Consider the following 24,195-nt stretch of genomic DNA (forward strand, 5'->3'; position numbering starts at 1 on the left):
ACTCAAACGAAAATGGCTAGTGAAATCGCAGGTGAAAATTTCTTTTTCCCGCTTAACTCGAAACGCACCGTTTCATTTATTAACTGACGTCAACGATTGGTGCGCGATTCATCCCCTCCGCGCTTGTAAGTAGAGTTTTTTTTTTGGAAAGACAGATTTCAAATGAAAGAAAAGAAAGTTAAAAAATAAAAATAAAAAAAGCGCCACGTAAGCTGGAGTGCAAAGGTTATAAAATTGTGGCGGTTGAGCAACTTTTTACTTTTAATAAAATATAGAGTATAAAAGATGAATAGTAATTAATGAGAATAATTATTTTTCAATGTGTGGGATTTTGATTTTCTTTTGGTATAATAAAAAAAAAACTGTTAACTTAAAATACACGCAAGCGTACTTATAAATAAAAACAAAAAATAAAAATAAAAATAAGAAAGGATGAGAATTTTAAATTTTAAAATATTAAATTTTAATATTAATATTATTTTAAAATTAAAAAAATTAAATAAAAATTAAATTATTTATTATATTTTATAATTTAAAAAAATTATAGTCGAAATATAAGAATTTTGATTTTGATACGAAAAATTTTAATAGCCGAACCGAACCAGCTGTCACCTATTATTTCAGTCCCTCCGCTCCCCACTCTCCGAAACCCTCTTCAAAGGGACCATAATTATCTTCCAAAACCCTAATTCAAACGCTAACTCCTGTAGAACTCCAAAGATGATGGTGACCCATGCAGGCAGCGCGCAGAGCGCGCTATCGGAGGCAATCAAGCTGATCCGGTCCTCCCCTCCCACGTGGCAGTCCGCCCTCCTCAACAACGTCTTCATTTTTGTTTTGGGTTTGCCAATTCTGGTCTCTGGGCTATCTCTTTCAGGCATTGGTGCTGCTTTCCTTTTGGGCACTCTCACTTGGCGTGCCTTTGGTCCCCCGGGTTTCCTTCTCGTTGCCACTTACTTCATCATTGTAAGCCAACAACAAAAAAATAAAAATAAAAAATCTATCTTTCTCACTCACTGTGTCTATTTATTTGATTTATTTGTACATTTTTCTGAGAGTTAGTATGTTCTTGGTTAGGATATTTTTGTACATTTAATAGGATTTTATTGGAAAGTCAATGCTTTTTTTTTTCTCAGTTTATTTTTTTCATGAACATTTTTTTGGTAGTATGTTCTTGGTTAGTGAGAAAAGAAATCTGTTACACGATCCGGCAGTGTGATCCATTTTTTTTTCTTTTTAAACTTTTTGGGGTGAAATTAAACTGCTAATTTTTCTTATACGTTTTTCACTTCCGTTTTACAGAATCTGAAGTGAGGGATCGCCCTCCTAATTGTTTTACAGAATTCAAGTGAGAGATCAACCTCCTAATACAGGCTTACAGTAGCTTCTTCTGACCCCTTTTTAAAGCAAAGTCTGTATAACCTACTACTACAAAGATCCACTGCTGAAGGTACTTGGACCCATCATCCAAGGATACTGACAGTTGAGAGCTTGACTTTCCGCTTTATTTGAACCTGAAATTGTATTAGTCTCATTTCCTCTTATATAATCATTACAACTTTTTCAAACTATTACACAAAATATAATAAAGAATTCAAAATTTTCAATCACAAAATAAAAATTATATTCTAACAAAATTTTATTCAATTTTTAACTTTTATCTCATTTAATTTCATCTCATCTGTAGAGCCAAATGAGACCTTACTACCTTATTCTTCCCTACACTCCCCTAGCAGCTTTTTGATTCGTTTAATTCTTTTGCAACTTAACTAAACTATAAAATACTTGTTAAAAAACTTAGTTAAAGAATAATGTTAAAAAATAAGGTCCGAGGTAGGGTATAAATAATACTACTAAGCAAGCTATTCTTGAATACAATCTGAGTTGTGCAGTACCCACTATTTTTTTTATTTTTTTTTAATTCACTCTGCTCAAAGAAGTTTATTTCCTCATTGCTCATTGATGGCCTAGTGTTTGCATTGTTCATGTGTTTGTCTATTATTGGTGGGCTTTGTTGGTGTATTCGTTGATATCTAGTTATTCTATGATGTGATTTTACCAAAGCATAAAAATGATTTTTGAAGTTTATTTTCTGACTATTTCTAAGTGATATGTATATATTTTAAAATCTGGTAGGGCACAGCGGTGACAAAAGTGAGAATGGCACAAAAGGAGGCACAAGGGGTTGCTGAGAAGAGAAAAGGAAGGAGAGGACCAGCTAGTGTTATTGGTTCCAGTGCTGCTGGTTGCTTCTGTGCTTTTCTTTCAATCTTTGGAGTAGGGGGAGAGGCATCTTCTCAGGTTTTGAAACTCGGATTTGTTGCCAGCTTTTGTACAAAGTTGAGTGATACCGTCTCAAGTGAGATAGGGAAGGCATATGGCAAAACAACGTAAGTAATGCATCTTGTGGTTTGGTTTGGGCAATTTAGTTTTATGTTATTAATGCTCATCTTAGCCCCTAGGATTGGCTCAAGTGGTAAAGGCCTTGGGCTTCGCGGTATGGTCTCCCCCAAGTCTAAGGTTCAAATCCTCTTTGGTGTAAATAATATCTAGGGGCCATTGGACTGGGGGATTTTCTCTTTGAATTACCCGAGGTGCTCGTGGGAAACTCCTTGCCAAGGGCCTGTGTACCCCCGGGAGTAGTCGGGATGTTGTTTCTTGACACCTATTGCTAATCAAAATAGTTATTAATGCTCGTCTTAGTTCACTCATAAATAAATTCAAAAGTAGATTTTGGTGGGATTCTAAACCCTGTTATAGAGCCAGTATCATTACTCAATCTTTTGAAGATTTTTATAAAGCTATTAAGGTTAGTCTACTATGAACCAAATTTCAGCAGCAAGGTTTTAGAATCATAATTTGTGATGTGCTATCTGTTAAATCACCATATTGTTTTCTTTTCTTGCTCTCTCTCATTGTTTCTAGGATTCTACATATGGTTAAGATTGCTGTACTATTGATAATTTTGTCTAATTAGCCTTTGGTTCTAATATATGTAATTGTAATGCATCGTATCATTGGCTGACTCAAAACTTTGGAATGACATCACTTTGATCTGTCATGGACAAAAGTTCGATGGGTGGACTATAGTTGTGGTAGGAATGTTCCAATATTGTGGCCAACCGTATGAAAAATAGAAAAATAAATGCATAGCTAATCTTGGATTAACTTTTGAATACATAATATAATGCAGCTTATTAGCATAAGCCAATTGACTAAAGTTTGTTTAGGCTTTTGAAGCAATTTTATAGTTCCTGCAGTTATTAAAAATAGGCTCAGCAAAGTAGTTATGGTAGTGGACTAGATAGGTGGCTGATTAAGTAATGCATGCTGATATCACATCAAGTTTTTAGTTTTTGCAGTGTATCTGGTGAAAAAGGTTTGTTGTTTGTCATATGTGGGCCTTGCTCAAAGCAGCACATGCCTTCTCCAAAATAAAACTTGCTTGGATACTTTTTACTTGTGTGTATTTTGATCTTTGCTTCTAGCAGCTCACTATTTGTTATCAATCATTGAAATTTGTGCTTCTGATCAGGTATTTAGTTACCACGCTTAAGGTAGTCCCAAGGGGAACAGAAGGGGCTGTGAGTGTCGAGGGAACCATTGCTGGATTTTTGGCATCATTTCTTCTTGCCTTTGGTAGTTGTGTCATGGGTGAGGTACCCTTTACTATCTTGTCACTCTATTATTAGTACATTTTATTGGAAACTTGCTTTCATTTTTCAAGTCTTGACCACACGACTGTATTGATATTAATGAAGTTTACAACTAAAACACTTATGTTTCTTAAGGATTAATGCCATCCTTTTTGTTATCACTGTTTATTCATGAAGTTTTTTTAATGAAACAATATTTTTTATGCAACTAAGCAAAAATTTGATCTTTTATTTTTTATTAATTTAGTTTAATATCTACCATATGATGTGTTATAGCTTTGTGAATATTCAGGCTTATGAATAATCAAGTTTCTTTGAATGAACCTAAGGATGCATTTGATTTACATTTAATATCATAACTAATTGTTAAATGTCCTACTTTATTATAAATATAATTAAACAAAATAAAAAGGGAAAGAAAAGAGAAGTCTTTGTTCATTGAAAGTCTCTCCTAGAATATGAGACTGTTAAAACATAAGAATTATCAAATTTATTAAACTTTTTGGCATCAATTTAAGGAATCATTATTCTAATTTTTTGGATAAGAATTAATAGGTTAACTTTTATGACTTCTTGGACATGGGTGATATTTCATTCCTGTATCCAGCTTGCTTGTAACTACTATTTCAGATTAATGTCTCAGCTTAAAATTAAAACTTTCATTGTCATGAGAGATGCTGAATGTTTTTTGGGGGGTTATTTGTTGAAACAGCTAGGTGCAGCTGAAGCTATAATATGCCTAATTGCTTCCCAGATTGCTAATGTTGGGGAAAGCATAATAGGTGCTGCGCTTCAGGAGAAGGAAGGATTTCAATGGGTAGGCAGCCATTCCAATTATTACCTGGTTTCTTTGTATTCCCAATTGTTCTGCAAACCTTTCCAGTCCTATTCTTTGTATATTCTGATCAGTGTGTGGTGGAGGTGTTCTATTTGTTAGAATATGAGATTCTGGGTTTTGTATGACATAGTAAATATACCATTAGTCAGCCTGAACTTTGAATTAATTAAGAATATAGGCAAGTTCGTGTAGAAGTTTTGAAGGTGTGGCTTTTTTCTGGGTTTTGCTGTGGCATGGTTGACTAACAGGATTCATATATTTGAAGTTATGAGCCCATTCCAGCCAGAGTCCTAACAAACTTGGTTAATGGTGGTTGGGATCATATATAAGTCATCAACATTGTAAATTCGTCATATCAGTTCATTTCTATTTTTTTTTTTTTTTTTTTGGTCTTGGGGCAACAAAGTTCTAATGTTCATTCTGCCACTTTGTATAATTGGATTATGAAGAATTTCATTGGGTCCATTTTTTCTTATATTATTGTTGCTTAACTGAATTAACTCTACAATCGAGCCTCTCTCTTTCTCTCTTTCAGCCTGACATGCTGGTCTGCTTCTGTCTTTCACTTTCATGAACTCTGGTTCCTAAGGTCATCTTTCCGCTCTGTTTTGCAGCTCAACAATGATGTTGTCAATATTATCAATATATCCATGGGCAGCATTATAGCCGTCCTCATGCAGCAGGTTGTTTTCCGAAACTGACATGTAAATTCACCTGGCATCAGTGAATTGATTAAGCTTAAGAATTAATGACCTCCAGAAATGTAGCAGACAGGATGCCATTAACTTTCCTCATTCTTATTGTTTCCATCTTCATTTGATTGAAAAAAAACAACTTAAAGAATATGTATACATGATTCCTACTGTGGATGTGATGTTAATATTGCTTCCAATTTTTTGTAGACCTTGGTGCAACATACATTGGATCTTTCACCCCCCAAGCTGTAACAGAACGTTTTTTTTTTTAAATATCAATCCTCTTATAGTTGTAAGATTGCAAACCATCTTATATTTTTCTTCTCATTTCCTCTTCATTTCACCTTTTTGTTTGTTATTGACAACAATTTCATTGTTAGGGACTCGGGGTACTCTAATGGGATATTAGCTCGAATATATTTTTATGAAAAATGTTATTCATTATTCTTTTAGTAATCGTTTTCTTTTTAATCTCCTAACGTTTATTAGACAAAGGCTAGCTTCTAGATGTTCTTTGCCTGCACATATAGAGGTAGACCTTCTTCCCGGTTAAGGAATGGGAGACCTTTATCTTGTTACATGAATCTAATTTTCTGTCTCTTTTTCAACAATATCTTTGTCATTTGATCCAATAGCATTCCGTTAGATGGGAACAGATTTTGCCCTAGCTCCTTCGGAACAAAGCCAGGCCACACAAAAGAAGGAAAGGTTGGCAGTCTCAAGGATAAGCGGTTGAGCAACTGAGAAGAGCTACTAGAGTAAAAGACGAGAGGAAGCGAGTGAAAAGTAAGGATAGGGAGAGGAAGATGACTATCTAAAGCCAATAGTACAGTAGGTCCTTGTAAGGCGAGTGGAAGGAAGTGACTCGATCGATAGGTTGTGGGAGTCGTGGAAACATCTTTTTCTTCCATATTTTGGACCTTGATTGATAGATAAGTGAAAATTAATTAAAATATTTTTCAATAGAGAACTGCTTTAACCACAAAATGATCTTATAAAAATAAATTTATAAATTGACGTGGCTTGCTTGATGTGGTACGTTAAATTATAAAATTATTTTTATTATAAAGTAGATTTAACATATTATATGAAACTATATCAATTTATATATTTATTTTTATAAAATCTACTTGTAATTATAGCACTTTTCCTTCAATTATCCTCTATTAAGTTCATCCCGGTGTTAAACAAACAGAGTCGATGTTGAAAGGCAAACATGTGATAAACCCACGTTCTTCTTGCGTGGTTGAAAGGAAGGAAATATAATACTAAATCCATACAGTTAATTAGACCTCAGTTTCTACCTTTTGATCAGTAGAAAAGATGACTTTCCTCTTCTTCTTTTTCCTTCCTTTCTGTTATCTTCTATAAAATAATAAGGGAAAAAGTTGCTATCTAAAAGTGAATATCATCGTTTCTCTTTTTGAAAGTTCATGATAAAGACAACTCGTTTGAAAAATGTTTTACAAAATAATGTATTTAATTAATTAGGTACCTTTTACAAGAAATGTTTTTAAAAAATAATGGATTGGTCCAATTCAAAGAAAGTAAACTAAATTTATTAGGGTAGGACCCACTTCTACATATAATTAATTTCTTACCGTTGAAAGATCTGAGAAAATTGTGATTCTGTTGCAATAATAATTATAATATTTATTAAAGGCTAAAAAAACACAGATCCATATATCAGCAAGTTTTACCCTTAAAACCATTAATTAAATGAAGATAAAGAGGCAAATTCATGTAAGCAACTCAAAACAGATGACTCCCCAGCACCTATTGCCAGAAGATGCCAAAGTTGATGATAAGCACCTAGTTTTCAACGCCCCAGAACCACCTGAAAGCCCTCCTTAAACATGCCCTTCTTGTTTTCCCCCCTCAACAAACCTTCTAATCTACGTCACATTGTCTCTAGCCTGCCCAAAAATGTCATCTTCCTCGCATGAAATTATCCTCACTAGTTCTCCTGATGGCCCCATTATCGCCTATGATGCCTCCTCGGGTGCCATACTAGCCAGCTTTATTGGCAGCCGATCGCCTCGTCAAGGGCTTGTTCTTGTCGGGAACACTTTCGTTGCTGCCTCTCATATCTCCTCCGCCACAGCCTCTGCTTCCATCCACCTCTATAATTGGTGGTCTTCAAGTGCCTTCCACCACCTTCCTCTCCCCGAACCTGTTGCTCCTATCACTGCCACTTCCGATGGTTTGTATCTCTTTGCAGGTGGCCTTTCAGGCAGTATCCATGCCCTGTCAGTCCCCTCAGGGAACCTACTCAAATCACTCACCGCTCATGAAAAACCTGTCTCTTGCCTCAAAATCAGTAATGATAGATCGCTCCTGATTTCGGGGGGCGATGATGGTGCGGTTGTTGTTGTCCCAATCTTTCGACTTGTAGAGGCCTCAACAAATGAGAATGGAGGCAATATCATACTGCATCGATTTCCAGCACATGCTGATTCAGTTACTGACATTACTCTTGGAGTGGGGTTCTGCAACTCTACAATAATCTCTTGCTCATTGGATTGTACATGTAAGTTCTGGAATCTTTCTCGCGGGACACATCTTAGGACAGTGGCATTCCCATGCGCAATTTTTGGAGTTGCACTAGACCCAATAGAGTATGAGTTTCATGCAGCAGGGTCAGATGGTTCTCTATACAAGGGAACATTGAAGGTTGGAAGCAAAAAACTTGTTAGCCAAGGGGGAGAACTGGTGAAATGGACCCAAGAACATGATGGGGCAGTCATATCTTTGGGGCTAACAAATAAGGGGCGGAATTTGGTATCTGCAGCAGAAGATGGAAGTGTATGGATTCGGGTAATCACGACGGGAGAGATCATTATGGCTCTTAAAAATGAGATGGGGAGCATTAGTGATATGGTGGTGAGCACAGGGATTAGTTATGGCAAGGGGCATGGTGTTGGAGGGACTTCTGCAACTGCTGAATCAGGGAATTGGAGTCTTGCTGGTAGAGAGTTAAGTTTTCCCATGAAGCAGACACTAGAAATGGAAGAGATATTGACATCGGTGGCAAAGGACAGGAGCAGAACCATTGACATGCTTGAATCTGCCATCGATATGTACGAGAAGCTCTTGGAACTCATTCTCAAAGAAGCCAAGGAAGGCACCGGCACGGGTTGAGGTAGCGAGTAAGAGAAAGATGTCATGTAAACTTTAAGTAGCTAAGTTTGTTATCCAAACAAATAAGGAAGGAGTAAACATTTGAAGTCGTGCAGCATCAGCACAGCTGATTTGATGGTTCCTTTTTTTTTTTTTTTCATTTAAAAGCACAAACAAACAAAGAAATAAGCCAAATTCATTGACTTCACTTGAATTATAACCTAATACGGTACATATTGGTGTCTTTTAAAAAGACCCATTACCTTGAACAATTCACTATATTAATAATGATTCTGCTTTTTTCTGGCCCTACACTTTACGCCAATATTGGTACAGTGGAAACAACGGACGTTTAAGGCTGTATAATATATATTTTATGCCATATTACATGTAGTTGACCAGACGATCGATAACAATTAACACACAGTTCAAGAAGGGAAAGACGCAGTGAAATCCTCGAGAATTTGAGAAGCCCTCCTCCTATACTTGCAACAAATAAATAAATAAAAAATACAAAACAGAAAGCTTTGTATTTAAATTGGCCCAAAATATGCTTGAAATTACCACTACATACTAATTGGTAATATATATTAAAAATCAGGGTCAAATTCACATTCCCATTGTATTGTGAAGCGAAGGGCCTAAAATCAAATTGGGAAGCTAAGAAAAATGGAGAATAACTTCAATTTCTAACGCAGTAACGACAGGCCATGGATTATAGTAAAAACAGAAACGTAAACAATGCACATGACGAAACTTTTGAAGTAGATGGACAAAGGACAAAATCCACATTTGTTTGAATTGGAAAGTGGTCTCATCTCATCTCATCTCATCATTATAACTCTTTCAATTTTCCACACAAAATATAATAAACAATTCAATTTTTTCAAATTCCAATTTAACTTTTTCAAATCTCAAAATAATAATAACAATATTTTATTTAATTTTTATTTTTTAGCTAAAACCATCCCATCTCAATTATAAATCCAAACCATCTCAGAAGAAGGTATTGGCAAGGCCATTGTGGCTAGCAAATCTTATTGAGCAGAAGAAGGTATTGGCACCGCCATTGTGGCGAGCAAATTCGTAAAGGAGAGGTAATCTTTTATTAACATGATGGCGGAGAGTCATTTTCCATGACAATGGTTGGGGGCATGGCAACATCAATAGTGGTAACCGCTCAATATCTTCGTCTAGTAAGGACCAACACGTCGTTTATTGCAAGATCTCACAAACCCCAAAATGCAAGTGGAAAATAAGAAATATCTACTTACAGAGGGAAGTGACAGTTCAAATAACAAACATCTAGTTGGAATTACAAAGAAAGTTCAAAGTTTAAACTACTTACTAGGCTCTGAAGGAGGACAATACCTAACAATTCTATTAGCACTGCCCAAACCAGGTGCAGTCAAAACTCTGAGACATCTGAGTTATGGAACTTAGCAACAAGGGATTAGAGTCGTCTCCTCCGGTTCGAGATTGTACCATTATGCTGACAATGCATGGGATTCTGAACATGTGAGTGGCATATATCAGGAACAAAAAGGGTACCCTCCGATGCATTCTGACAGTTTTTCGGCCAGTATAGCCCTGAGGCAGTAGGTGGAGAAGGGACCTGCGGCACAGCCCATGAGGCCTCTGGCACCTGACCCAAGCACTCATCATCATCCAGTTCTTCCTCAAAAGCTCTTAAAATTGGGGAATCGGATTCCCCAAGCTTGCCGCTATCAGCCTGTGCAATTAATCATCAATCAAAAAAGGCTAAAATGTCGACCGTGACTGATGTATGCACAGGTGAAACAACAAGATCATGCAAGACCAAATCTATGACAAAGCTTCAAGCTGCGTAACAATTTGCATATATCCATATACAACCAGGAGCTAGCAAAATCAACTAGCATAGATACTTCTAAAGAGAAGTGAGGCAGACACGTGAAATTCCACAAACACACCTCAGACTTAATATTGAACAGAGTATCACAGATACTAACACGATACATGATAGCTGTTCCAAGTTAAACATGTCTTCCAATTCAAACATGTCATTGACTTTATAAGATATGTCTATTATTTTAGGTAAACAATTTCCTCATCAATAAAATCCTCTATTAATCATAAAAAAAATAGGGGAAAAAATTTGTTGCAGACGGATTACAATAGGAGAGTATAAGAAAGATATACTACCATAATAAGTGCATATTTTACAATAAATTATATACTCGTTAATATGAAACTTCTGTAATTTAAGAGCAAGTTCTCCTAGATCCACATCCTTCCTAGTTATAGAGAATAATTTATGTTGAAATGTCCATCAGCAATTCATGCAACCCACTCTGATCAGCTAATGCAAAGTGCAACTCAAAAAAACTTAAGACAGAACTACGTCACTAAAGGTGGTTTGAATGTTTGATCGACAATCAATTTCATGACCAGCGAGATTCACCACACTATTGCAATCCATATATAACATCCAAACTGACACCTCAGACTATAATCCATTGTCTTACAAATTACAAGCGATGTCCAAATGCCTGTCAACCAGTCTGATATAGAAATCATCAATGGCCATCCTAGTAGAAAGAAATTCACACTCCCAGCACAACAGAGACAAAACTCAACACTCCCAAAGCAACAAGCTAATGTGCAAAGGAAAGATTCTTGCTAATACATGACTTCCAAATTCTGGCAGCACCTCCACAAGTCTAGTTCAATTTTTTAGCTAGGGCTCACGGGCTCATGGGGCTCCTAGGACTTTGTTTACGAGTCAAAGGTCAAGTTCAGATTCTGTTAGGAAAAGTTAGGATTGGACGGCTCCTAGGAAAAGTGGTGGCACTATTACCGACGGCTCCTTTGGCTGCACCATCAACACAGAAAGAGTCACTGGCATCTGGCAACTATGCTGGGAGTACTCCGGCATCAATATCTGTTTGTCTCGTGAGCCCTACGTGCGTGGTGTCGCAACCCAAACACCTGACCGCCCAGTTGGCAACGCCGTCGATACAGAAAGAGTTGATGGCATCTGGTGACTCTTGTGGGAGTACTCCGGCGTTGAGATCTTTTCCGGTGACAGGAGCTATCTCTCGTCAGGCCTTTTGTGGAGGTAAATCACAGATCTGGGAGTTCAGATCCACAGCTATCTCTCTCGTCGCTAGGAGTTCAATTCTCTCTCTCTCTCTCTCTCTCTCTCTCTCTCTCTCTCTCTCTCTCTCTCTCTCTCTCTCTCTCTCTCTCGGCAACGAAGAGGAAGTGCTTCTGGGTGGAATTGAAGGCTTTTGAGCTTTCACCAGAAACATGGCGGTCCTCAATAAATATTGTGGAGAAGAGCAAAAGGGTTTGGAGGTTTGTAGTTATGGGTCATAGTGGTATAGGGTGGCTAGTGGCTACGGTGGAAGCAGTGTTTGTAACATACGAACCTAGAATAGGACTAAAGATGAATTTAGTTAGAAATTATTTATTTATAATTATTATGTTTATTATTTTATTTATTCATTTTATTATTTGCTTCTATTTTTTATCAGATGCTTATTATTATTTTTTTCAAATGGGCTAACAGACCGGATTAATTAGAGTTTTTAAGGTAGTTCCCCTTGTCTTGATTCCTCTGTTGTTATCGGATGAGTTTCAAATTTTTTTAAAAGATTCTTAGATCAGAACCAACACTCAAACTAGATCCTATCTAATCTCCTGAAGACCCACGTAAATAAGAAACCCTTCCTCCATAAAATCCCACATTACACTCTGGTTCATCACACAAAAAGATATGCAGAAAAATTGACTCACATAGGCTTCAAATTTTCCCAGCCACCTTCATCGACAACAAAGGACGCAGGACCACCTCCCCGCGGCAATAGAAATCGCCGACCAGCCCTACCCCATCAAACCCACTCCTTTCAGGCAAGCCCACTGCCGTCCGCCATCCTCCCCTCCCTCTAGTTCTGTTGGCTTGACAGATTCTCTCTCCAGCTCTCCCACTCCTTCTCTTGGATCGCACCACCATTCCAAGAGGCCCAGTGGTGTCGCCAACCACTCCCAGTCACCCCTGAGTCGCCGTCGAACTCAACCCAACCTCACACTGTAAGTCTCCTTCCTTTCTCGGTGTGCATCGCACCCTTCCCCCGTAAGCTATGCTCTTCCATTCATTTGTTTTGTTTCAGATTTCCCAAAATACTTAGGCTCATTAGGATATTTTTCCCTTAGAGCCGTTGAAACCCCTTGTTATACTTGTTCTGTTAAATTCCCTTGTTTGGGCCTTCGGACTTCCTATTTTTCTTTAAGGGTTCTAAAGTATTTTTAAAAGTATACTTTTAGTCTATTACTTTAATTAATATTCTAATTGTCTATTTAACTATATTTTTAACAAAACATTATTATGCTATACTGTAAATATAAAACCAAGGAATATCTTATGGGTTTCAAATAATATTATATATATATATATATTAATTTTTGTATAGCTGAATAATTGTTGAATTGATTTATGGCATGATTCTAGTACTTAGAATGCTATGATATATTTTCCTAGAAATATTCATGACGATTAGCATCTTGTATAAGTAACGCGCTACAAGTTGAAAATCACGATACAGCGCTAAAAGGTAAATAGTATGATCATATAAATGCATGTGTACTGTAAATATTATTATGTATGAAAATATAATGTGCTTATGATGCCTATTTACGCTACGCCAAGAGCCAAGTCAATGTTAGATTCATTTCACGATCTTGGATAAATTATAGCATGATACTTGTATATATATACAGATTTATTGCTTGATGGAATGAATATAACATGCCACGTACGCGGTATGCAATGTAATGTTCATGTAGTATTCAAGTTGCGTATGCCATGAAATGTCCATGTAGTAATTTAAGTCAAGTATGCCATGTAATAAAATAATCAGATCATGTATGCCATGAAATGTCATAAAGTGTTTAGATCATGTCATGCTATGCTACGCCATGTACAAGAAATGCCATGTATAAGAATATATCATATTATGCCATGCCATGTATAAGAATATGCTATGTACAAGAATGTGCCATGCTAGAAAAGTCCATAAAGTCCAAAAAGAGTTCTCATGCATTAAGAAAGATAAATATTCTATGGTAACATGGACCCAAGCATGTTTACCACAACTTATGCTAAGATGGTACCACGGACTCAAGCGTGGTTACCACAAGTTAAGTGAAACACGGACTAAAGCATGTCTCACTCTATGTCATGCAAGCTAAGTAAAACACGAACTCAAGTGTGTTTTATCCCATGTTATGCAAGTTAAGTGAAACACGGGCCCAAGCGTGTTTCACTCCATGTTATACAAGATAAGTATAACACAGACTCAAGCGTGTTTTACTCCATACCATGCAAGCATGTTTCACTACATGAAAAGTTATAGGGTGTCACGAACTCAAGCGTGATTCACCATATGATTTATTCAAACAAGATAAACAAGTTATTCATGCATTCACGTTACATGTTTGCCATGATTATATATTTTTCTGCTCATGTTAATGGTGTATAGACATGCTATAAGAATCTATGACGATATATGCATGTACTAAATTAAGTTATGATTATAAATCTGTGATGATATATGTTTGTTTGAAGGGTCTTTCAAAAATTAAGTCTATGCTAAGCTTAATAATATTTTATGGTATGATGTACTATTTACTGAATATTCGAGTCATTTTTGTCGTCGTTTGTCTTTCTGTTTTCGTCTATGTTGATTACCACAGATGGTGATTATGATGATGCAGAGATGGATGGCTAGGAGTAGTTCTAGTATAAAGACTTAGAGAGGAATAAGTGTCATTTACACAATGATTAAGTTTTCTTTCACATCATTTCAATAACTAGTCTTGTTTAAAACTAGCTTATGTTTTACTTTATTTTCAATTTCAAGTTTCAAAGACTATTTATGTTTTTTCAATTAAGTTTTTCAATAAATGAGCTATTTCAAAATATTGATTCTCTTTATCGGACATTATATCATGTATGTCAGTAACATTTCTATCCTACGGGAATGAGGTGTTACAGTGTTACAGGTGGAGAGACTTGGAATTCACAAAACACTTGCTCGAAGGTAACAGAGCCTTTATGGCTAAACAAGGCTCCAATGTACATGGTAGATATCTGAGTGTTATCGAATATGATGGAGGAGGCAGGCGGAGTGATCTAGTCATTCTGGAAGGGTATGAAGGGCTAGGTTGGGAGAAATTTTCTGTCAAGTTACGTAGAGTCGCTACTATGTATTTATCCATTCCTCATGATGGGTCACGGCGGAAAAGCTAAGAGAAGACATTTGGTCATCAGAACATTAATTTGGAGGTGAAACAAGCTGACCCAAGCACAACCATGGTGGCAAGACGATCATATGTGGCAGCTCTGAAGAAGGGTCACACTTTGGCTACTCAATTTGATTCCAGGGGCAAGAAGGGGAACTGTGAAAGTGGCCTGGAGACTATGCAGAACATTCAAGGTGAAAACCAGCAGAAGGAGTCTGACTATGGCAATATGGCTGAAAGAGAGATGCTTAGTACATTAAAGGAGACGAAAAACCAACTTGTTGAATTGGAGGCAGCAGTTGCTTTTTTATCTACGAAAATAGACTTGCTTTTAGCTAAAGATAACAAGGTTGTAAGGCCCAATAAGAGGGAATCAAGATAGGCTCGGATTTGTTAAAATCATATAAAAGAAAACAAAAAGTCGGGTTCGGCCAAATCCCTATAACCAGATCTAGAAGAGTGTGGAGAGTCAAAAGGAAAACAAGGTCATTCAAAGTGGGTTCTATGTCGGGTATCAGCGTTGAGACAGCCAAAATGGAATGCCCTCTACCACGTGTCAGCATTCTCCTTGAAGAAACGATGGCACCCTCACTGGAGCTGAGTGTAACGCCGAGGCTTGAGGGAGATGTAGGGTCTGCCAAAGTGGCACAGAATGGATCGTCGGGGGGTGATGCATCTCCAGTTCTCGCCCAAAGAAACGACAACACCCACGTCGGAGGTGGAAACTTGTGGGTTTGCTGCCAACCCAGAACCTCCAATGGTGACCATGGCCTCACCACTCATGACAAAGAGAACCAATTTGTCGGTTATCTCTTCAGGCATCTTGTGATAGTAACAAGGGTGCTATTGAGGAGGCATGGCATTTGAATGTAGGGGATGGTGTGGAGGAAATTTTGGGCTTGTCATTGGTGCCTTGTGAGGAGGAATGTTTAGGGCCTAGTGTACAGTTGGGAATTGAGTCTGGGGAAGATGTTGTCCCCTTGATATCTCTTCCTTCGTTAGTTAGTTCATCATTGGATTGGGTTCTGCAAAATGGTTTAGGTTTTCCGTTTTCTCTCATCTTTGAGGCAACAAATGAGTTGCCTTTCTATGCACATTGACCAAAAACACCAAAAATTGATCAGGCCTCATTTTCCTTTGTGTAACCGAGCCTCACTTTCCTACTAGCAGCAGCTGTGTCCAAGAAAGGAAAAAAAATGCTCTGCTGCAGTAGTGAAACATTTGGCTCGGAATGAATCTTGCAAGGGTCCGCATGAAATGTATCTGGTGCGTCTACATGTGGAGGATTTGATGACCAATTCACAGCACTACTCACTGCTATTGAGGCGGGTCACCTACTTGAAACGAAATCAAAATTTAAGAAAAGCAAGGAGTTAAAGTGTTTTACTTGGGCAATCAACTACGACACTAAGGGAGCTAGTTTAAGTTGAGGGAGGGCATGAAGCCTTCCTCTATCCTTGTAGGAAGGGGTGCAGTTTTAGTTTCGGGTGTAGTATGTAGAATGTAGCTTCTAAGGGAGTTTTGGGTGGTGTCTTAGTTTTGTGGAAACAAGGGGTTGGGGTAGTTACAGTTGCTTTGCTACGGGGAGGAGTGTTTTGTCCCAATCGGGCTTGGTGTATATTGGATGGACTTACTGGTCATTAGGGGTACTCTATTATGGGCTAGGTGTTCTCTCTTGTATACACCTAGTGTACTTGGTTATGCCTATTGATATTAATAAATTTTTACGTATAAAAAAAAAATACATGGCCTCTAATCTAATGTGTAACAGATAGCTACAAGCATACCCATACCTTAGATGATCCATTGTCTATGTAGCCATAGTTCTGATTGTATTCAGGAAGTCCAAGATATTCATCTATAGGCCATTGGGGGATGATTCCAGCCATAGAGCCCCCAGTATACAACACCTTTGATGATGCAAAGTCCCCAACTCCACCAACAGGGTTGGGTAATACTTCATTGTATTGCCCAGCCAATGGCAACGAGTCCCTTCTAGAAAAAGAGTGAGCTTCAGTTTCTGGGATTTTTTCTTTAGAGACCGACTTCCCTGAGGAAGAGGAAGCAACAGGTTCAGTAGGTTCAAGACCAACTTTTACCCCAGTTAGCAAAAACCTCTGGTGCGCATACACATAAGCATTCGCTGTATGTATGGCAACATCACATTTTCTGCAGAGTAAAGCTCGATCCTCTAGACAAAAGAAGTAGCCAACTGTCTCCTGTAATGGGGTTCACATATCAGCAAAAGTTTATCAAATATTAGTAGATTTTTTAAAAAGACAAAGAAACAGGAAAAAGATATCATAAGGGGTGGCAACTTTCCCTATTATCTTTTAGTAACATATTCATTGAGGAAGCATATACATCAAAAAGGATATTGTCAAAGGCCAAAACTCTTAACATTTTTTTATAAGTAATATAAATATCATTAAAAAGTGCAAACAGCGGAATCCACATGCACAGGATGTATACAAGATAGGAAACTATCTAGAATTAGAAAATGACACAAGAAAATTATGGAGATTAAGCCCATTCAAGTCAATAGAAGCTGTCCAAAGGAAAATAGAATTAAACATGTGCTCTTGTCTCATACAGACTTCTCAAAAGGTGAAGTACTACATAATCTTGAAAAATATCCTATGAAGTAAAATTAACATTTTTTTTTTTTTTTTGATAGGTAATAAGTAAAATTTATTGAAATAAAGATGGGCATAACCCAGGTACACTGGAAGTATATATGAGCATACACATATTTAAGAGCTAGAAATAGAAACAAGAAAATCATGGAAGCTTAGGCCATTAAAATCTAAAGCAATGGCCCACAAATACAAAGTCTTCCAGAATAAACTCTGAAACTCTTCCAAGGAACATTCATGATCCTTGAAGAGGCTCGCATTTATTTCACTATAAATACACCAAAAAATACAGATTGAAGCCATCTTCCATACCGCTACAATTTGTGAAGTCCCAGTGATCCCTCTCCAGGTTGCTAGAAGATCCACCACCCAACCTGGCATTACCCATGCTATTCCCATTCTACTAAAAAAGTAGTTCCATATCTCACAAGTAAACTCACAATGTAGGAGTATGTGATCCCCCATTTCACCATTATTTCTACACAAACAGCACCAGTCCACAATTATAAGGCCATGTCTTCTAAGATTATCAATGGTCAAAATCTTCCATAATGCTGCTGTCCATACAAAGAATGCAGCCTTGGTGGGTGCTTTACTTCTCCATATGTTCTTCCACGGAAAATTGGGCCTTTGTTGCATGGTATTAACTTCGTAAAAAGAATGTACCGAGAATTTCCCTTACTAGTAGGACTCCATACCATCAGATCTTCAGTTGTGGCAGCAATAGGCACATTATACAGTTGGTTCAAGAATTCCATCAAAGCATTCACTTCCCAATCGTGTGCATCCTTGATAAGGCTAAGATTCCACTCCTGTGAGCCTTGATTGATCACCCACAAATCAGCCACCGTAGCTTCTTTTTCCCGTGCAATAATAAAGATTGTGGGATAAGCATCTTTTAGAACCGTATCTCCCACCCACCTATCCGTCCAAAAACTGATCCTACAACCATCCCCCAAACACAGCTGGGTATTACAACAGAAGGAGCCCCACCCCTTATAAACTTCCATAGCCCCACTCCATAAGTCCCCCTACCCTCTTTTGAGCACCCACCCCCACGTTCGCTGCCATACTTCATGTCAATCGCCCATTTCCATAAGGCTTCCCTCTCATATTTATACTGCCACAACCATTTACCCAATAGAGCCTTATTAAAAGCCCTCACATCCCGAACCCCCAACCCACCATCTCTCAACGTAGTACATACCTTATCCCATCCCACCAAGTGAAACTTAAACTCATCTCCTATACCACTCCATAGGAAATCATGCTGGAGTTCTCCAACCTCTATGCAATGCTAACAGGGACTGGAAATAGAGATAGGTAGTATGTAGGAAGATTGCATAAAGTACTTTTGATCAGTGTAATCCGCCCCCCTTTTGATAAGTATACCCTTTTCCACCCAGCCAGCCTACACTCGAATTTTTCTAGCACCCCATCCCAAATAGACTTAGCTTTGAATGAAGCCCCCAGTGGAAGACCTAGGTACTTCAAAGGCAAAAGAGAAACCATACAACCCAAAATATTAGCTAACCCACTAATATTACTTACTTCACCCACCGCAACCATCTCCATTTTAGCAAGATTGATCTTCAGCCCGGACACTACTTCAAAACAAAGCAAGATAGCCTTCAAAGATTGGATATGACCTGCATCTGCCTCGCAAAAAAGTAAAGTATCATCTGCAAACAAAAGATGGGAGATAATGATGGAGCCACGATTGCCCCCCATGGGAAACCCTGAGAAAAATCCTCCCCCTACTGCCGCCGAAACCATTCTACTTAAGGCCTCTATTACCAGAACAAATAAGAGAGGGGATAATGGATCTCCTTGCTGCAATCCCCACGAGCTATTAAAGAATCCCACTGGGTCCCCATTTACCAAAATCGAGAAGTGCACCGTTGACACACAATGCCTTATCCACATCCTCCATCTTTCCCCAAAAATGCATCTACTTAACATATAAATCAAGAATTCCCAGTTCACATGGTCATACGCCTTCTCCATATCAAGTTTGCACAAAATACCTGGGGTTCCTGACCTGGTTCTACTGTCCAGACATTCATTGGCTATAAGAACCGAGTCTAAAATTTGTCTCCCCTTCACAAAGGCATTTTGAGATTTAGAGATGATCTTCTCCATCACCGTACTCATCCTATTGGCAAGAACGTTTGAGTGCAGCTTATACACACTGCCCACAAGATTAATTGGTCTGAAATCAAGGACCTCCATTGCCCCAGGCTTTTTAGGGACTAGAACAATAAAAGTTGCATTTAAACATTTTTCAAATTTGCCATGCGTAAAAAGTTCATGGAAAACCAGCATTACATCCTCTCTCACCACCTTCCAACAAGACTGAAAAAAAGCCATAGTGAAACCATCTGGACCGGGAGCTTTATCTTTGTTCATTTTCTTGATCACTTGGTGTACCTCTTCCTATTCAAACGGTCTCTCCAACCAAGCCCTACTAGTTTGATCTATGGCCTCAAAAGCTAGGCCATCTAGAATAGGCCTCCATTCATGCGGTTCCGATAGCAAATGTTGGAAATGGCCAACCACATGTCACTTTATCACCACTTGGTTTGAAGTATTTTTACCATCAATGTTCATGGACTCAATGGCATTGAACCTCCTATGTGCATTAGCCACTCGGTGGAAAAATTGTGTACACTTATCCACCTCCCTTAGCCACAAAGCCCTTGACTTTTGCCTCTACGATATTTCCTCCATTAAAGTCAATCTTTCTAATTCAGAAATTACTTGATCTTTACGTTTGTTCACCTCCCCTACACCCTCTAAGGTTTGTAACTCTTGAAACAAATTCTTTTTCTGTAAGGTTACATCACCAAATACCTGTTCATTCCATATCTTCAAGTCCTTCTTCAAGGCTTTCAACTTTCCCACCAATGCATTGTTCGGATTGCCGTTGAAGGAATATGAACTCCACCATTGCCTAATCAAATCCACAAACCCCTCTACTTTTAGCCACATATTCTCAAACTTAAATGGCCTTCTACCTCATTGAATGCCACCACCGTCTAACATTATAGGAAAATGATCCGAACATATCCTCGGAAGTCTTTTCTGACTTAAGTCAGGGTATTGTAACTCCCTCGTGGTATAAATCTGTCCAATCTTGACCACGCATGATTATTGGACCAAATAAATTCCCCTCCCATTAACGGTATATCCATAAGACTCATCTCGGAAATGAAATCCGAGAAATCCACCATGGCTTGGTTTTGTTGAACCCCCCCCCCCGGGGAACTCTCGTTGGGGAATCTTGTCACATTAAAGTCCCCTCCAATACACCATGGAGCTTCCCACCAGAAGCATAAACCAGCTAGCTCATCCCAAAGCAACCGCTTCTCACTATCTACATTAGGACCATATACCCCAGCAAAGGCCCAAAGAAAACCGTCATCAATATTTTTTAAGAGACACCCCACTGAGTATTCCCCCACAAACTCATCTATGATCTCCACCACCCTCTTATCCTACATAACCAAGATTCCACCCGAAGCCCCTTTCGAAGGTAAGAAATTCCAACCTACATAAAGGCAACTCCAAATGCTCCTAAAAAAAAATTTGATGAAACACAAAAAAAATTGGTGTGAAACAAGAAAATAACAAAATTTGATGAAAAACATAAAAAAAAAATTGGTGTGAAACAAGAAAATAAAAGTAGAATGTGTTTGACCATCACAAGTTTGAAAATCAAATAGCTTCAACATTCATTTTTTTCTTTAAAAAGAAATTTTGGATAAATTAAAATTTCACTCCTTATTATGATACTTTATTCCAAGATCCCTCTTTATAAGTAAGATACCTCCTCGATATTCAAGAAATTACACTCTAATTCCTTTATGTCTGGATTAAGTTGAAATACACTAGAATTTATGCTACATTAACATCTATTTTGCACTTTAGTTGCAAGCAATCCCTTCTCCTTTTCCGCACCACAATAATGTTGTTGCATCCTTGTGGATTGTACATATTGGTAAAACCACACTCAAACTCTTCCACCTTCTAACATCCATACTCCATATAAACAAATAAATGATGATGTCATATCACTAGATCAGTTCACCAAAATGCATCAAAATAATCCAAACTGTAAGATGCAGAGCCGCTTTACAAAGTCAAGAAGGTCAAACAAAGTTAAGCTTAGCCACATATATACAGCCACAAGTAAAAGATTCCACATTGGCTCCCACTCAGCTGTGTGGATGAAGTCTTGCATTTCTTCAGCTAGATTTTCAGTTTTGACTGCAGAAGGTAAAGTCAAGTAACACTGGACAATTATTACCTGGCATTTATTCTCTCTTCTGTACAACGAGGTATAATGGTCTAGCTCCACAGACTAGCTAATCCACAAAAGTACAGCTATTTTTAACATCTGCAATAGAAATTTCTGACAGAAGAATGGCATTAATCTCATCCACCTTCCTTTATCTATGTTGCTAAATGGAAAGAAAGTTTTATAGAATTGAATCCTCTTCAATCCCCATAGATGCCCATTCCAAGTGATCCCATACCCGACATCTTCCCTAATTCAGCTGATTAGACCTCATGATCGAAGCACTCCACCTCTCTTGACCCAATCCAAGAAGTTCCAACCCTGCTTGTATTTATGCCAACCGAATTCTACCCTCTTCACAGAAATCACCTCATATAAAACGTGCATCCCTTCTCTTTATATAGATGGTCTTCCACTAAAAAGGTGGTTGCATCTTCTTTACAAGATCAACTTTTTTTTTCTTCACTTCTAACTTCCTAGTTCTTACCTTCCACCTCATTTTCTATAACCAAAACTTTCTCTAACACTTAGAATTCATTGCCTACCTTCTCGAATGCTCATACCACAATTTTCATGCCTGACATACACAGGCATGCTCAACCCCGTATACCATAAATTTTTCCAAGCCAATATAGCAAGTAAACCCTCTTTTCAGTGTGTTTACACATTCACTATGCGTTTGAGAGGAATTCCATCACCGAGAAATGTCAGATTCTGATTTCCTTTTCTATTCATTTCCATTCTACAGCTACTTGATTTATTTGAGGCAAACTCTCCGTCGCCTGTGACGTAAACCCCAATACTCATTATAAAACATACAATGAAGGCATGAAGACATGGATTTAACTTCCATGTCTGCAAGCAACAAAAACTGAAGACATGAAGTTCAGAAACAGACCAAATCAGTCTTTTCGCAGCAACCAACCGCAGTGGAAAAAAAAAAAAAAAACAAAATCTAAAACCACACATGAGAGAGAGAGAGAGAGAGAGAGAGAGAGAGAGAGAGAGAGAGAGAGAGAGAGAGAGAGCCACGTTGGCCCTTCTCTAAAAATTATTTTGGCCCCTCCATAAAATTTAATTTGATATAAAAATGAAATAAATAAAACACATCTCATATAAAATAAAATACATATTTTTATTATAAATAAAATTAAAAAAAAAATTCTAATCATAACTGGTAGTATTTCTAACCTCTTTCAATTTTTCAAGTGCAAAAGCTTGACAATAGGTTTAGTGAATGAACGCCAAAAGTTTTAACCCTTAGCTCAGTTTTGGATCCAAAAGATGGATACAAATCTTTTAATATTGATGATATATGTTATCTTGCGGAAAAATATTATCCTCTTGATTTTTTTGAGAATGATAAAATCAAGTTAAGGTTTCAATTGAAGTATTTTGAAATTGATGTGCTTAGCAATCCTAAATTTCAAGATTTGAGATCCATTGCAGATTTATGTCGAAGATTGATAGATATAGAGAAATAAAAAACATACTATCTTATTGATTCGTCTAATTTTGACTCTTCCAGTGTCTACAGCAACCAGTGAACGAGCATTTTCAATTATGAAAATTGTTAAAACAAGGTTTCACAACAAGATTGAAGATGAATTCTAAGCAAATAATTTAGTTGTCTATATTGAAAAAGAAATAGCTAAGAATTTTGATTTAAATTCAATATTTGATGATTTTGTTCGTTTAAAATAATGCAAGTTATAATTTTAGACATTCTATATTTCTTTTGTTTAATATATTTATATGAATGTCTTTATATTCTTTTTGATGACGAGGTATCCGAGAACTTTCATTGCCTTAGATAAGGCTCTAGTTTTCGACTACTCCTTGAGATAAAAGACATCTCCGCAAGCAAATTTGTCACTTTCACCATGGTGCCTTGTTCGCAAGGATCATAAATCAGCCAGGAGCAACGCACCTATAGGATCTCCTTTCGATGCTTTCCTAGCCAAGATTGGAGTCTCTGGAGAGTCTTTTTGTTCTTGACATATTAAATACATTTTTAATAAATAAGTTACATTAAATGTATTTTATTTTTATTGTAAATTTTCACATCAGATTATTATATGTCATAAAAAAAATTGTATAAAAATAGAATAAAAAATATTTTATGCATATTATTCTAATTTTGTTTAGCCGCAAGAGTAAATTCCTAGCTCCGCCACTGGAGAGAGAGAAAAAAGAGAGAGAGAGATGAGAATTATACATGAAGCGGTCTAGAATGACTCAGAAACCAGGCTCAGATATTCTAAGTGTTAATCTACAGATGTAGGTAGAAGTATACCTGGCAGATATCACACTTCGGCATCTGAGAGGATGAGCTCGAGAGAGGGACTCTCTGGTGCATGCTAGCGAGCTTGTTGGCCGTGTGAATCTTCTCGTCGCAGGCCCAACACAGTGCCGCCTCGTCCGCGCAGCACAGCACCGTCGCCTCCGCCACCTCGCACACGTTGCACTGTATCTTCATCCCTACCCCCTATCCAACTCTCCAGCTAAAATCCTGTTCCTGTGAAAAGAATTCAGGATAACTGAGTGCGATGGAGGAATCGAAATCCTAGAAATTGGGATTGGGAAATCGTATTGGTGTAGCCACTTGCGGGAGGGTTTAAGAAAGGGGACCGACAGACGCCGTCGATATTTTTTTTTTTTGGGG

General features: G+C 37.7%; 3 protein-coding genes across 7 annotated transcripts; 2 read left to right on the forward strand and 1 right to left on the reverse strand.

The window, feature by feature from the left end:
• Positions 1–601: 601 nt before the first annotated feature.
• On the forward strand, positions 602–5,940 carry LOC122280339 (protein VTE6, chloroplastic). 4 transcript variants are annotated; one of them, XM_043091191.1, is made up of 7 exons: positions 824–966; positions 1,303–1,450; positions 2,137–2,390; positions 3,536–3,659; positions 4,369–4,473; positions 5,109–5,177; positions 5,836–5,940. In XM_043091191.1, the coding sequence occupies exons 3-7, from the start codon at positions 2,161–2,163 to the stop codon at positions 5,923–5,925; spliced, it is 618 nt and encodes a 205-aa protein (XP_042947125.1). In that variant the 5' UTR covers positions 824–966; positions 1,303–1,450; positions 2,137–2,160; the 3' UTR covers positions 5,926–5,940. The 4 variants fall into 4 exon arrangements, with proteins under 4 accessions (XP_042947122.1, XP_042947123.1, XP_042947124.1 ...); XM_043091188.1 differs by lacking the exon at positions 1,303–1,450 and having other exon boundaries at positions 602–966; XM_043091189.1 differs by lacking the exons at positions 1,303–1,450; positions 5,836–5,940 and adding an exon at positions 5,397–5,497 and having other exon boundaries at positions 603–966.
• A 987-nt stretch (positions 5,941–6,927) lies between these two features.
• LOC122280832 (protein ROOT INITIATION DEFECTIVE 3-like) lies at positions 6,928–8,427 on the forward strand. Its single transcript, XM_043091884.1, has one exon. The coding sequence runs from the start codon at positions 7,116–7,118 to the stop codon at positions 8,328–8,330; it is 1,215 nt and encodes a 404-aa protein (XP_042947818.1). The 5' UTR covers positions 6,928–7,115; the 3' UTR covers positions 8,331–8,427.
• Positions 8,428–9,497: 1,070 nt separating this feature from the next.
• On the reverse strand, positions 9,498–24,164 carry LOC122280833 (B-box zinc finger protein 22). 2 transcript variants are annotated; one of them, XM_043091886.1, is made up of 3 exons: positions 23,827–24,164; positions 16,388–16,813; positions 9,498–10,041 (listed from the first exon to the last, which is right to left on the reverse strand). In XM_043091886.1, exons 1-3 carry the CDS (start codon positions 24,007–24,009, stop codon positions 9,763–9,765), a joined length of 888 nt encoding a protein of 295 aa, XP_042947820.1. In that variant the 5' UTR covers positions 24,010–24,164; the 3' UTR covers positions 9,498–9,762. The 2 variants fall into 2 exon arrangements, with proteins under 2 accessions (XP_042947820.1, XP_042947819.1); XM_043091885.1 differs by lacking the exon at positions 23,827–24,164 and adding an exon at positions 17,543–18,007.
• Positions 24,165–24,195: the final 31 nt, after the last annotated feature.

The sequence above is a fragment of the Carya illinoinensis genome, chromosome 11 (assembly GCF_018687715.1).
Source record: "Carya illinoinensis cultivar Pawnee chromosome 11, C.illinoinensisPawnee_v1, whole genome shotgun sequence".
NCBI lineage: Eukaryota > Viridiplantae > Streptophyta > Magnoliopsida > Fagales > Juglandaceae > Carya > Carya illinoinensis.

Coding starts and splice junctions, on each gene's coding strand:
- LOC122280339 (XM_043091188.1), top strand. CDS start 721: ATGATGGTGACCCATGCAGGCAGCGCGCAGAGCGCGCTATCGGAGGCA. Junction 2,391..3,535: donor AAGGCATATGGCAAAACAAC/GTAAGTAATGCA, acceptor GCTTCTGATCAG/GTATTTAGTTACCACGCTTA. Junction 3,660..4,368: donor GTAGTTGTGTCATGGGTGAG/GTACCCTTTACT, acceptor TTGTTGAAACAG/CTAGGTGCAGCTGAAGCTAT.
- LOC122280832 (XM_043091884.1), top strand. CDS start 7,116: ATGTCATCTTCCTCGCATGAAATTATCCTCACTAGTTCTCCTGATGGC.
- LOC122280833 (XM_043091885.1), bottom strand. CDS start 17,869: ATGCAACAAAGGCCCAATTTTCCGTGGAAGAACATATGGAGAAGTAAA. Junction 16,814..17,542: donor GGACTTCACAAATTGTAGCG/GTATGGAAGATG, acceptor ACCCCATTACAG/GAGACAGTTGGCTACTTCTT. Junction 10,042..16,387: donor TAGACAATGGATCATCTAAG/GTATGGGTATGC, acceptor TTAATTGCACAG/GCTGATAGCGGCAAGCTTGG.